Source organism: Ceratotherium simum, chromosome 13 (genome assembly GCF_057802395.1).
Source record: "Ceratotherium simum simum isolate JZ-2026a chromosome 13, ASM5780239v1, whole genome shotgun sequence".
In the NCBI taxonomy this organism is placed as follows: Eukaryota; Metazoa; Chordata; class Mammalia; order Perissodactyla; family Rhinocerotidae; genus Ceratotherium; species Ceratotherium simum.
The window spans coordinates 36,733,871-36,747,315 of NC_141912.1; the positions used below are offsets into that span (position 1 = coordinate 36,733,871).

At 46.3% G+C, this 13,445-nt stretch overlaps 2 protein-coding genes and 1 long non-coding RNA gene across 15 annotated transcripts in view; 2 read left to right on the forward strand and 1 right to left on the reverse strand.

Moving 5' to 3' along the window:
- The window catches only part of SCUBE3 (signal peptide, CUB domain and EGF like domain containing 3), a 37,445-nt gene extending 32,154 nt beyond the window's left edge, over nucleotides 1-5,291 (forward strand). For all 7 annotated transcript variants that reach the window (XM_087438494.1, XM_087438489.1, XM_087438490.1 and 4 more), the window contains one exon: nucleotides 1,025-5,291. In XM_087438494.1, coding sequence (XP_087294620.1) covers nucleotides 1,025-1,174 — 150 coding nt within the window. In that variant the 3' untranslated portion in view covers nucleotides 1,175-5,291. The remainder of the gene's footprint in view (nucleotides 1-1,024) is intronic.
- LOC147915691 (uncharacterized) overlaps nucleotides 1-10,245 on the reverse strand; it is a 41,696-nt gene extending 31,451 nt beyond the window's left edge. The window contains exon 1 of the long non-coding RNA XR_015554107.1: nucleotides 9,851-10,245. This is a non-coding gene — a long non-coding RNA (uncharacterized LOC147915691). The remainder of the gene's footprint in view (nucleotides 1-9,850) is intronic.
- Nucleotides 10,246-10,407: 162 nt separating this feature from the next.
- The window catches only part of ZNF76 (zinc finger protein 76), a 31,595-nt gene continuing 28,557 nt past the window's right edge, over nucleotides 10,408-13,445 (forward strand). For 4 of the 7 annotated variants that reach the window (XM_087438496.1, XM_087438499.1, XM_087438497.1 and 1 more), the window contains exon 1: nucleotides 10,408-10,512. The gene's annotated coding sequence lies outside the window, so the exon portion shown is untranslated. Of the gene's footprint in view, nucleotides 10,627-13,445 lie in introns of all 7 variants that reach the window. The other 3 variants (XM_087438495.1, XM_014782785.2, XM_004424233.3) reach the window with 3 other exon arrangements.

A 13,445-nucleotide genomic window follows, 5' to 3' on the forward strand; every position in this document is an offset into this window, starting at 1 on the left:
TAATGACAAAAATCTTCTAGAACTTGTAGATTGCAAAGAATATAATATCAGCAATGCTTTTCAAACACTTTTTAAAGCATCTGAACCCTCATTTCAAATGTGCTGTGGAACTCCAATGCATAAAGTAGTAGAACTGTTCTGATTAAAGTGCGGATGAGAGGCTGGAAGCCCCACTTCTTATTTTAAAAATCTGCTGATGCAATGGAAAGAACATTAGCCTAGAAGCCAGAAGATCTGAGTCCTAATGCACAGAGCCTGGCACCTAGTAGACTCTCCACATATCATGTTGCTGTTTCAGACAGGGTCGTCAGGAAAGGACTCTGAGGAGAAGAGATCTGAATGAGGTAAAGGGCTACCCATTAGAAGATGAAGAGAGGAGCATTCCAAGCTAAGGAGCATGGAAGTAGTGTGGCATGTTCGAGAACCTTGAGAAGGCCAGTGTGGCTCAGCAGAGTAAGGAAAAGTCAAGGGGGGATGAAGGAGAGACAGCAGGGCACAGATCACATTCAGCCTATGGGCCATGCAAGGGACTTGGCTTTGCTGAGTGATAAAAGAAATCAGAGAAGTGTTTTGAATAGAAAAAGGACACGATCTAATTAAAAACTTAAAAAGTCACTCTGGCTGCAGTAAGGGAGAACATTCTGTAGAGGGACAAGGGTAGAGGGAAGCATGGAGACCAGTTAGGTCTATTGCAGTAGTTCAAGTGAGAGATGGTGGTAGCTGTGGAGACAGTGAGAAGTGGTCAGACTCTGGATATATTCTGAAGGTAGAATCAACAGGATTTGCCGTGGTTGTGAGCAAGAGAGAGGAGTCAAGGATGGCTCCAAGGATTGGGACCTGAGCATTGGAAGGATGAAGCTGCCATTGACTGAGCTGTAGAATTCTAAAGGAGGAACAGATGGTGGGGATGGGAATCCAGAGTTAACCTCAGGGTATGCCTATTAGACATCAAGAGCCAAGGCTGGTGTTCCTCTTTCCCACCCACAACACTGAGGCTGATGTTGCCGCCTGCCGTACTCTGCAGGACAAGAAGCTCATCAAGGCCTTCTTCGAGGTGCTGGCCCACCCCCAGAACTACTTCAAGTACACAGAGAAGCACAAGGAGATGCTGCCAAAATCCTTCATCAAGCTGCTCCGCTCCAAAGTTTCCAGCTTCCTTAGGCCCTACAAATAGTGCCATAGGCCCAAGACCCAGGTTTTGAAGCCCACAGACTCTTTAGCCCTCAGAGCTGGCAGCCCCCACCCTCAGATGAGAAACTCCCCTCTCTCTTTTTGGAGAAAAAAAAAATATCACTATATAGACCAAACACTTTCCCTTTCTGTCTCTCTAGCTTTGTTTCCTTGTCTCTCTTTGCCTCTCTCTCTCTCTCTCTCTCTCTCTCTCTCTCTCTCTCTCTCTCTCGCTTCACTGTTTTCTCTTTTCCTACGTGCTCCCTGGAAAAGCCATTCAGTGCTGGCACTATTCCCCGAGGGGGGAAGGAAGAGTAGCCCCCTCCCCTTCCCAGCCACACTGTCCATTTTACAAGTTCACATCCCTGGCCCCATCAGCGTACAAGGGTGCTAGAGGCCCCACAAACGAAGTGTGTCTAGTGGGGAATGGGGAGGGGGAAGAGGGGTTTCTGCCATTTTAGGGTGTGCCTTGCTAGTCAGGAGCCAAAATGTCCCCTGGCTGTGCCCCCCAGGGTGATTCTAACAGCCCAGAGTTCTGCCAAAGAAGCCTTTGATTTACAGGCTTAATGCCAGCACTGGTCCTCTGGGGCATATGGTTTGAGCCCTAGACCGCCCACATAGCCGGCTTTCTTGTCTATACAGCCCCTCTCCTTCTTCCCCCACATGTCTGCCTGAGGTCCAACCCATGAGGGCTTACAAAAGGCCCACACCACCGGGCTAGTGGACACTGGCAGAATGAGAAAGAGCAGCAGACATTACCATGTTGAATGTGCTGCTGTTGCTCCCTGAGAAAAAGACTATGGCTCTGCAGGTCAGAAACCAGGTTTTAAAGCATCGCGAAAAAAAGAAAACAACAAAAAAGAAAATGTATCATCTAAAGGACTAGACTACAGAACAATCGGGAGCCAGCCTGAAACACTAATCCCTTTTCTTTTTTGTCTTCCCTGGCCCAGCCATCCCCTCACACCCACCCGAGTGCTCCCTGGGGGAGCCCTACTCCCTTTGTTATGTGTTATCCCAAAAGAAACATGGCTGCTGACTGGAAGCCAGCCTGGGCCTTGCCCCAGAGTTGTCTTTCCCTTGTAGCCCCAGATGGCTCGTGGGCTCCACCAAAGAGGACCCTGCTCTGCAGCCAGCCCAGAGCCACCTACCTCTGGCCCCAGGCTATGGGCAGCAAGAGGAATGTGTGTGCACTTGGCAAGCCTTCTGCCCACCCTGTCCACATCTAATAAGTGCAATCATTTTGAGTCTTTCTATGTTGTCTAAAGGGAGGGGTTTTTGTTTTCTGGTTTTGTTTTTTGTTTTTGTTTCTTTTTCCTCTATTAGAACAACCCTATTTATAGCTGCCCAAGAGAGAAGAGTGTATGTTTGGAGTGGAAGAAAAAAAGGTTTTGAATCTCATGAACCTTGAGTGCTGGAGCATCTGATCTGTCCCTACTCCCCCACCAGTGGCCATCTAGACCTCTAGAGCCCTCTGCTGGGGTAACCCAGGGCTGTAGCTCAGAGGCACCTGATGTGTAGGACGGTAATTCTGGGGACTTGATGGAGCAGGAAGGAGAGGGACCTGTGTTTGCTAAACCAATCCTGCCAACCCTGTGCCTCTCCATGGATTCAGCATGGACCTTGTGATTGTAGAGGCCTATGGAACTGGTCAGTGATTCTCCACCCCAAGTAGGGAAAACCTCCATCTTTTCCCTGCCTTCACGCTGTTTTCCCCTGGGATCCACATGGAAGAGGACCAGGACAAACCCCCTGGGGACGGGCTGACTCAGGGCCCTGAGGCCAGAGGCAAGGCTATAAGAGCCAAGAATAGGACAGGTATCCAGGCATGAAGTTGTTTGCCTGACCTTGTGCACTCTGCCTACTCCTATCTGTTCGCCATTCCCTCTCGGAGCTGACTTCAAGCCTAGCTTCCTCAATTACTGCTTTTCAAAAGGAAGAAGAATCAAGTCCATGCCCAAGCCCAGATCCTGCATACACTCCACCCTCAATCCACTGCTGCCTGTAAAATTATTTTCCATTTGCTCCTAATTCCCCCCAAAACTGTAGTCCTATTCAATCAGAGGCTACCAATTGACTCCTAGGGTTCACTTCTAAGTGACAGTCCCAGGCCACTGCTCCCCCAGGAGACTCAACACTAAAAGGTGTCTGGCCTTCCTGCCCGCCCCCCTAACCCCCGCCCCCAACAGTAGCATTCACCAGCCAAAACAGCCTTAGGCAGTAGGTAGCCAATGTCACAGCTAGATACCCTGACATCCATTAGCCAACACCATGGCCTTTGGGGGTGGAGTGCCTGGCTGCCTTTGTGTCTCTGGGTCAAAGAGGGCTCCAAGGTAAAGATACAAAATGGCTGCTTCCAAGCAAGGAAATGATCTTTTAATCGAAGTATCCACACTTCCCAGGAAATGCCATGAAAACTGCTTTAATCAACTTTGACCATCCTAATTTTCCACGAGAAGCTAGGATAACTTTCTGATTCCTCTCTCCCTACCATTTTGCATATCTCTTAGAAAGCCAAACAGTGTTTCCCAGTTTATGCCTTCAGGGTCTGGCTTCTCCTTGCTCTCTTCTTTTCCTGTTCCCCCATATATACACATAAACACACTTCCTCCAATAATTTATTCTATGGTTTCTGGGACCTGCAAATGACTTCCACAGTATGGAAAGTATAGACCACTAGGCTTCTTAACTGATGTCAAGACAGATCTTAGTGAGCAGGTGAAGACCTGCTAATGTCCAACTTTAATTTAGATCTTCCAAGTTGGGGGTTAAGAACCCAGGCAAAGCTGCTGCTGAACCTATGGGGGAAGCCGGCCCTGGGGCATCAAACTAGGGGTTAAGTGGACTGAATGAGGAGTCAACACTCAGGGACTCTCTAAGCCTTTATAGGCCAGACAGAAAAAGAGGTTTTTACCAGTGTGGGAAAGTGGAAAGATGGTGTAAATGGGAACCTTTCATGAACCAACCCAGAGGCCTCTCTGCAGGATGGGGTATTTACAGGGCCACAGTACTGTGAGGCCTCATTTATCTTAGTACAAAACCTGTCCTGATATGAGTTTGGGGATGGGAAGCCATTTCTACAAGGGCTCCAAGCGCCAAATGATGCATATCAGAAAGGCACTTATATCCTCAGCAACATGGCAATTCCTTTTTACTTCTTTGCCTTCCTCTTTCTGTATTATTAGGCCAGGCCCATTCCCTAAACCTGAGGGAACTCGCAGAGTCAGGAGAAAACTGACCAGAGCCTGGACTTGAGCTGCCGTGCCCCAAGCCTACAAATCCCCAGAGGTTGACAGTGAGCTGTGACTGCTCTGACTTCCCCAGGATTGAGTTAGTTTGAGGTGGTGGGGGCTCAGATTTGTTGCTGAAAGTTCAGTAATACAATCCTGGTCATTGGCCCTAGTGAAACTTTTTATATCTGAGAAGTGTTCTCCATATGTATGTTTGAGGTGACTCTGGAGTGGATTAGGAGGTCATATCTCAAAATGTCAGAAAACGTTATAGAGTATTCAAACTTTTGTATTTGCTGCTTAACTTGAACATAACAGGCTCAAACTAAGGGAAGGGAAACAAAGTATAACTGACCATAAGCAGAAAATAAATAACCTGCTTGGCTTGCTTTCTTAAGCAAAGTAAGAGAAAAGTGGAAGCAAACAACACAAGGATATCTTTAAATTTGACCTGTCTCAAAGGTAGCACACCCTGCCCTTGAGCCATTATTTGGACTAGGAACCCTTAAAGAAAATATATGATTAGAGGGACTAGAACTCCCAGTTCTGTTATCAGCTTATCTAGACAACACAGATTGTAGCAGTTTGGACAAACTGAAAACTTTATTCTTCTGTGTGAGTTGAACTGAAGTTTCAAAGAATAATCATTACCATGTGGGAGGCTTTCTTTTTTTTTTAATGCAGAAGAAATCTCAAAATATTGTATTTATATCTGCCTTCCACTGCTGCCAATATAGTAAGCGTCTCCTACACAATCAACAATAAACAGTAAATGATGCAGTTCATAGAGTATTTTGCACTTGGGGAAAAATTGTATCTGAACTTGTAAAAAGAAATGTTTGGATTTTGTATTTGTTTTTATTATTATTATTATTAAAATACTGAATGAAACTCCTTAGCCTGGCATCTTTTCCTCTGTCTCAATAGCTTATCCTAGAGCTGGAAAAACCTTTGAGGAGACAAAGTGTCTTCTGGCTACGAGATAGGACTTACCCCAATTTTTCATTTATCCATCTTATTCCTAATGATTTTGGAATTTGAAAAGGCTTGTCTCTTTGTCTATTTTTAAAAGCAGTATCAAGAATTATCCCCTGAGGGGGATCTAAAGAGTGGGAGAAATTTAGGGAACTGTTTCTCCTCACCACAGTACAATTCCCAAGTTAAAATGTCCCACCTCTAGCAAAGTACCAGCACTGAGAGTCACCCAAGGTTGTTCTTTTTACGCAGTACACTCTTAGCCACCAAACAGAATTCTGAAATACAGATCATCCAGCCACTACCACCATTACCACTATAGGGCATGGGAAAGCAATCTCCAATCTCTTATAAATGAACAGTTCCAATTTCTAGGCTCAGAGATGATAGATAAAACTTAATTGTTGCAATTATATAATTCCCTGACATGAAATTTTACTGGATTTAATATTTACATGATATAGCCATTTAAGAGGAACAAGGAAAAAAATCTACCTGATCAAAAAATATGTTGGGTTGGCCTACCAGAATCCTGAACTTCCCTGTTAGCATCTATAAAGGAGATAGAGGGCCGGCCCCGTGGCTTAGCGGTTAAGTGCGTGCACTCCGCTGCTGGCGGCCTGGGTTCGGGTCCCGGGTGCGCACCAACACACGGCTTCTCCGGCCATGCTGAGGCCGAGTCCCACATGCAGCAACTAGAGGGATGTGCAGCTATGACATACAACTGTCTACTGGGGCTTTGGGGGAATAAATAAATAAATAAATAAAAATTAAAAAAAATATATATATATATATAAAGGAGATAGATGCATTTGTTCCACAATTACTGAGCTCTTGTTATGTGCCAGGCATCGTGCATCAGGATGTCATAGCTTGATAACAATAGCCATGCTCAAGATCCACACTCCCGGGCCGGCCCCGTGGCTTAAGTGCGCGCGCTCCGCTGCTGGTGGCCCGGGTTCGGATCCCGGGCGCGCACTGACGCACTGCTTCTCCCGCCATGCTGAGGCCATGTCCCACATACAGCAACTAGAAGCGTGTACAACTATGACATACAACTATCTACTGGGGCTTTGGGGAAAAAAAAAAAGGAGGAGGATTGGCAGTAGATGTTAGCTCAGAGCTGGTCTTCCTCAGCAAAAAGAGGAAGATTAGCATGGATGTTGGCTCAGGGCTGATCTTCCTCACAAAAATAAATAAATAAATAAATAAAACTGTTAAAAAAAAAAAAAGATCCACACTCCTATTTAAGATTCCCGGGTCCTGGGTGCAGAGCTACTCACCACTCATCAAGCCATGCTGAGGCGGCGTCCCACACAGAAGAACTACAAGGACCTACAACTAGCATATACAACTATGTACTGGAGGCTTTGGGGAGAAAAAAGGGAAAAAAAGAGGAAGATTGGCAACAGATGTTAGCTCAGGGCCAATCTTCCTCAAAAAAAAAAAAAACAAACCCTATTATATAATTTTAATCATGACTGATTTTTAGTAATCTATTATATAAGCTAAAGTTAATTTATTTCCCAGTGACTTTTATAATATTCTTTAAAATGAATATTAACATATTTATTTGAATTGAAAAATGAAGTCTGACTTTTTCCTGACAGAAAGTAAGTCTGATTTGGCTGACTGGTTTGAAATGAAGACTGACTTTGCTAATTACACAAATGGCCGGTGTTTTCCATACTGAAGTGAATCTGCACTTCAATATGTTAACAAAAAGATCCTGAAAACATGTAATAAGATAAAAGAATTTTATCAAAAAATTGTGTTGGCAAAGGAGTATGAAAATCAATATCTGATTAACAAAGTGCCTCTGAGTGAAATGGTAACAGATAGTTAATAATCATTTGTTTATGACTGAAACTAAGACTCTAATGAGTAGATAACAAATCCTTTCACAAGTTCAGTGGTTTCCAATTCTTTGCTTTTTATAAAATGAAAGAACTCTATTTGATAGTACTTGCTAATAGGACACCTTGTGATTGTTGGCATATAATTTAGAAGTAGTTCAAAGACTGGAGGAATGTCACCGTAACAAATCTCTTCCTTTCCCAATTACTATGTGAACAAGGTTTCTCAGTGCTTATGTCTATAAAAATAAAAAACAGGTGCAGAATTGATGTTGCACCTTATCTCCTTCTAATATTAGGTAACATGCATCCATAAATATCTGAACTAATTGAGGAGAAACACCATTCTTCTCATTAAGAGATGCATTTTCAATAAAAATCATACTTTTTAGGTTTCACAAGTTATAAAAATGTGTAATATATTTATGCTGTTTAATAATTGTGTACTAGTAACAACTGTAATGACAATTCAATTCAGAAGAAACTTTTTAACAATTAAAGCCTATGATCACAGACAGTAAACTTAAATTTATACTCATTTTTGTTGCCAAGACGTTATGACAGTGATCAATAAAAGACTTTAAAGCATATAATATAATAATTAGGATAAAGTTCTATAGGGGAAGTGTATGGAATTAGGAGTTCAAGAAGAAAGGGAACCATATAAAATTTCTGTTAAAGAAGAGCTTGTTCATATATTTTTAAATGGATGATGGGGGGCATCAAATATTTAGAGTATTTGGGGTCCACTGGATACATTTAAGAATGATGTAATGGTTTTAGTTTAAAATGTCAAAATTGACAATAAGTCAGAAATTATAGTCTTTATATTTGAATTTATGATGGAAAATTTAGATATCAACTTGAACATGAACAAGGGGGTACACAGTTCTTTAAAATTCTTTTATGGAGTCTATTTTTAAAAAAATGTCTGAAGACTACTAGCCTATATGGTATATTGCAGGGGTGGGGCTCAAAGGCAGAACAGAAGCTGCTAGAAATAATCTTCAATCCTCTACTGCAAAGTATCTTCCTCATCAGTTCTCCTGAGTACCTGAAATTACCCACCATCAGAATCTTATTACTTCAAATTCAGACACTGGTTTCCCAGAGTTTTTGTTAATTGTAATGGGAGAGGCGATTAGCCAATCAGATTAGGATCTGCAAGGAATGTGAGAAAGGACAGAAGTATTTTGTATTATGGAACAAAGTGGTGGGGGGACAAACTAGGACACCTATGTTCTATTCCCTGCTCTGTTTCTAACCAGGAGTTTATGCTACAGAACAATGTACCTATTCTCTCTCTCTGTTCTATATAAAATTAACTTGTCAAATTTCCATCAAAAAGGAACAGAGGGGCCAGCCAGGTGGCCTAGTGGTTTAGTTCATGCGCTCCACTTTGGACCCCGGGGTTCCTGGGTTCGGATCCCAGGCACAGACCTACACCACTCATCAAGCTATGCTATGGCGGTGACCCACATACAAAATAGAGGAAGATTGTCACGGATGCTAGCTCAGAGACCATTTTCCTCAAGCAAAAAGAGGAAGATTGGTGGGGGCTGGTCGGGTGGTATAGTGGTTAAGTTCGCACACTCCGCTTTGGCGGCCCGGGGTTCACGGGTTCAGATCCCGGGCACAGACTTATGCACTGCTTATCAAGCCATGCTGTGGCAGGCATCCCACATATAAAGTAGAGGAAGATGGGTGCGGATGTTAGCCCAGGGCCAATCTTCCTCAGCAAAAAGAGGAGGATTGGCATCAGATGTTAGCTCAGGGTCAATCTTCCTCAGGAGAAAAAAAAAAGGAACAGAAAGAGGGCACCATAGTGCCCAGGCCACTATTTCTATACCAGTAGGTATATAAAGGATTAATAATTAACGATAAGAATGAGCTATTGATTGTCACTGCCCACCTACACTGAGAACCTGCTGAGAATTCTGGCCCCAGTCCCGCCTGTGGAAATGATGTGCCAAAACAAATAAGATAGGGAGGAGGAGACATCTAAAATTGAAAGGGGGGCTTTCTGGTTAAGCTCTTCAGACAAGGGAGGAGAGGAGCAGGATATCAGTACTCCCGATAGCATCTTTAGCTACCATAGGCCCCAAACTCAGTACTTTGTAAATGTCTCTAGTTTATCGGAATACTTCCTTTTAAAAATTTTTTCTTCAGTTAAATTGTTTTTTGAGGGAGAGCAGGGGAGGATACAAAAGAAACGAGTTAAAGTCTAAAAGAATAGAGGGAAAAGTTTCTCACCTCATTCCTCCAGGAACCCAATTCCTCTCCTAAGCGGCAATCTATACTAGTTTTCTATCTAACAGCTCTCCTTTATTTTTAACTTTTTACCAAAAATCTCACTCTCTTTTAATTTTCCCTTGTTTCTGAAAATTCCCTCCCTGCTAGCCTCCCTGCTGGGAGGGGAGAATGTACAAGAAAGGGCTTGGTTTTGTTCACCCCGAAGCCAGCCTATAACGGGGCAGTAGCTGGTTTTGAGGCTAGGGGTGGGGCTGACGAAGGAATGAGAGTGAGAGAACCCACGAAGACCGTCAGGGCGCCCTCCCTAAAGAGGCAAGTCCCCCGGGCTCCTCAAGGTCCTCCTTGTCAATAAGGAGCTATTAATACCTGCAATTGCTGCCTTCAGGGGGTTGGCTCGAAGATCGTAGGCAGTGCCTGCGGACTGCGCCCGGTAAAGTGCTTCGGGACCGTAGGGCGCAGGAGGCAGCCTGGGGGCTCTGAGCCCCGAGGAGAGGATCCGCAGGCCCAGTGCGGGCGGCGGGACCCGCGGGAACGGCTTCCCGCACAACCTGTTCCTCCTGTCCTCCCTGGCTCCCGAAGCGCACGTTCTCCCCCGCAGGCCTCCGACGAGACGGCGTGGAGTCCTCGGGGCCTCGGGCTCCTCCTCGCTCCCGCCTCAGGCCTCAGGTGGACAGAGTCCCTGGGCAGGACACGCGGCGGCTTCTCATTGCTATAGCGACGACCCCCGGTCGCTACCAGCGCCCGGGCCCTGACCGGGGCGTCGTGACGTCATCACGCCCTCCCCGGGCGCTCGGCCTCGCGGGCCTTGCGTCACCCCGGCCGGGGGGCGGGGCGGGATCTGAGGGGCGCTTTTCGGCCGCCCGGGCTCCAGGGGCCCGGGAACCAGGATAAGTAGGACGGCGGCCGATGCGAGTGGGGGTGCGGGGTGGAGCGTGTCCTGTATTTTGTATACGGGTTCCGGGGCCCGGTAGAGGCGCGCCGAGAGGAAAGGAAAGTGCGGCGGCCCTGGAACCTGGATATCGCGCGAGGCAAGCTGCGCGCGGGCGGGCGGGCTATGGCGCAGGCGGGTTGCGGGGCCGGCGCTCGTGGCGGGGCCCGGTGCATGGCGGTCTGTCGGCGGAGTCGCCCTCGGGGGCTGTCAGGTTGGTGGCTGCGGGAAGAGTGGGTCCACCGTGCCCAGGTGGGAGGCCGGGCGGGCGCAGGGCCCCGGGCAGGTCCCGAGCCCGGCGTGCCCACCCTCCTCCGGCCCTAGCCCTGCGGCCGGGAGGTTGGGTGGCGGCCTGACCCCTCCCCAACCCTGGGTCCCGGCTCCCGGCCCCCGGCCCCCTCCCTGCCCCTCGGTTCCGCCCTGCGACTCCTCCCCCATGACTCCCAAACCGCACCCCGTGTCTGCGCCCGCCTCCACCTCTCTGACCCCCCACACCCCACCCACTGACCCTAAGACCTCACCAGATAATCCTCAATTCTTATTCATTGACTCTGCCAACCCAGGAATTTCCCCAGCACTGCCCGGGGACCCACCAACCCAGTGACTCCCTCAATTCTAATCCAGTGACTCACGACTCAAGATCCCAACACCCCTTCTTGGTGACCCCCAGATCTTCTCAGTGACCCCACTGGTCTGGTAACCCTTCCAGTTCTACCCTGTGTACCCCCACAAACTTGGTGACTCCCCTCAAACCTTTCCTGGTTACTCCTAAGCCCTACTCCAATAGTTTCCCACCCAGTCATCTTCTACATAACCCTCAATATCTGATAATCCCTTCTTTGCCCTGTAACTTCATGATCTTCATTCTATGCTCCCCCTTCATCCTCAGATCACCCCCAGTGACATTCCTCTCTGCACCCCCAGCACCCCAGTGTCAATCAGCACATGACTTAAAAATGTCTTAGCACCATACTGGTGCCCAGGAAGATACAAAGATGAATATGAAGTAGTAATAGTTGGAGGCATCAAAGAATTCTGGATTGAGTGTGTGGTCCCAGATTCAAGTCCCAGCTCTGCCACTGTTGTGCTTTGGGAACCTGGGAGAAGTCCCTTCCTCACTCTGGACCTCAGTTTCTCATCTGTATTGTGATAGGTTGGATTAAATGATCTCAGAGTTTCCCTCCAGCTGTGAAATTCTGCAATTCTCAGTCAAGATAATTTTTGTTTGCAATCATTTTTGTACCCCTTCCTAGAGGTTTACCCTTGTAACCTCACCCAGAGGTCCACTTGCTTCATGAACCTTGTTCCCTCAGTCCCCTGACCCCCTACACTCTTAATAGTCCATACCCATTTCCGTTGATCAGGCCTCATGAGTTAACATGTTTGCAAAGCAGTGTACTAGAGTGCTTCAGTTCAGGGCATTGATGTAATAAGAGACCTGAGTTCTGGTATGATTCTGGCCCTTCACCTATGACACCTTAGGCATACCATTTAGCCTGTCTGAACCCTCAGTCTCCACCTCTGCTAAGGGAGCATAATAGTGCCTGAAATAATGCATGCAAAGCACTTGGCACCATGCCTGGCCCACGGGAGCCATTAAGTATAAGCTAAGAAGCTCCTATGGGTCTTACTCTGTCCTGGGTTCTAGGGATTCAACAGACAGTAAACACAGGGCCCATACTTTGCATTATCTTTCTACCACTGAGTTCTTGGGATCCCCATCCTCTTATCTCTGCTGTGGCCTCTTCACTTGTCTGATTCTTTACCCTGATATTTCTTTAATAATGATTACTTACTACCAAGCACCTATTGTATGCCAGGCTTTGTATGTATAAATTAAGTTTACTTTCAACAACCCCAAGAGGTGATTATTATATGCATCACCATTTCCCATTTTTGTTTCTTTTGTTTTGGTTTTTAATAAATGAAGAACCCGAAACTCACATAGATAAGTAGCAGAGCTGAAATTTGAACCTATAGTCTTTAAAACCCACTTGCTCCATTGCCTCTCTTGCCCCCAAACCTGCCTAGTTTTCTAGGTCACCCTCAGCCCATTGTTCCTTATTTTCTAATAATTCCTAAGCCCAACATCAATTTATTCCATGACCCCCAAGGTTTCTATTACCCTCTGCCCAATGGCTTGGTGACTTCCTCAACGCATTGTTCATGGCTTTTGACCCCATGTTCCCTGAGACCCTTGGACCTTAATACCTCTCTTTATCCTTTGTCCAGACATCGTCTCACCCTGAGTCCTTGGAGCTCCCAGCCCTCGCTCTGTGATCTCACTCACCCTAAGGTGTCTCCCCCCTCACTGGCACTTTATCCCAAATCCTCTGATCCTTTTAATTCCCTTACCCCCAGGAATTCATATACTAAAATCCTCTAGCCCAATAGTCTTTCCTCATATGATTTCTTCCTATTTTCAGTGTTTTCTCAGTGTTGTAGCTGCCTGCCATCTACCGTCCTCAGCTACATCCTGTTACCTAAAATCTTCATCTAATTAGCCCTTCATCTAGTGACCTCCTTCACCCAGCTTCAGTGAAATGAGCCCTTCCATCCCTTCATGAACCCATCCTTCATAACCTATACACCTTCCCGTTCTAAGATCCCTTGTCTTCACACCCTGTCCAATATCCTGTGAGATCTGCCTTTCAGATTCCAGAATTTCATGGCATCTTCCTTATTTTCATCAGTGATCTCCTTTTCAAACTGGAACTGTGTTTCACCTTTTCCCTCTCCCTGTGTCCCTGCCCCTTCTCACAGTGCCTTTTTCCTGCCTTCCTCTTATTTTTCTCCCAGCCATCCTCTTCTCACCAATCTTGATAACAGTGATTATGATATAAACCTCCCTCCCGTCCCAACTCTGTCTCTTCATCCATTTTCCTGTGCGTCCAACTCTAGGGCCACATGAATGACCCTGCCACTCTCAGCACCCCTTCCTTCGCTCACAGCACTGTCCAACCAAACTTCATTGGCCTCTTTGGTTTGTCCAAAGAACTACACTCTTCTCTGGGAACTTCTGATAATAGATCA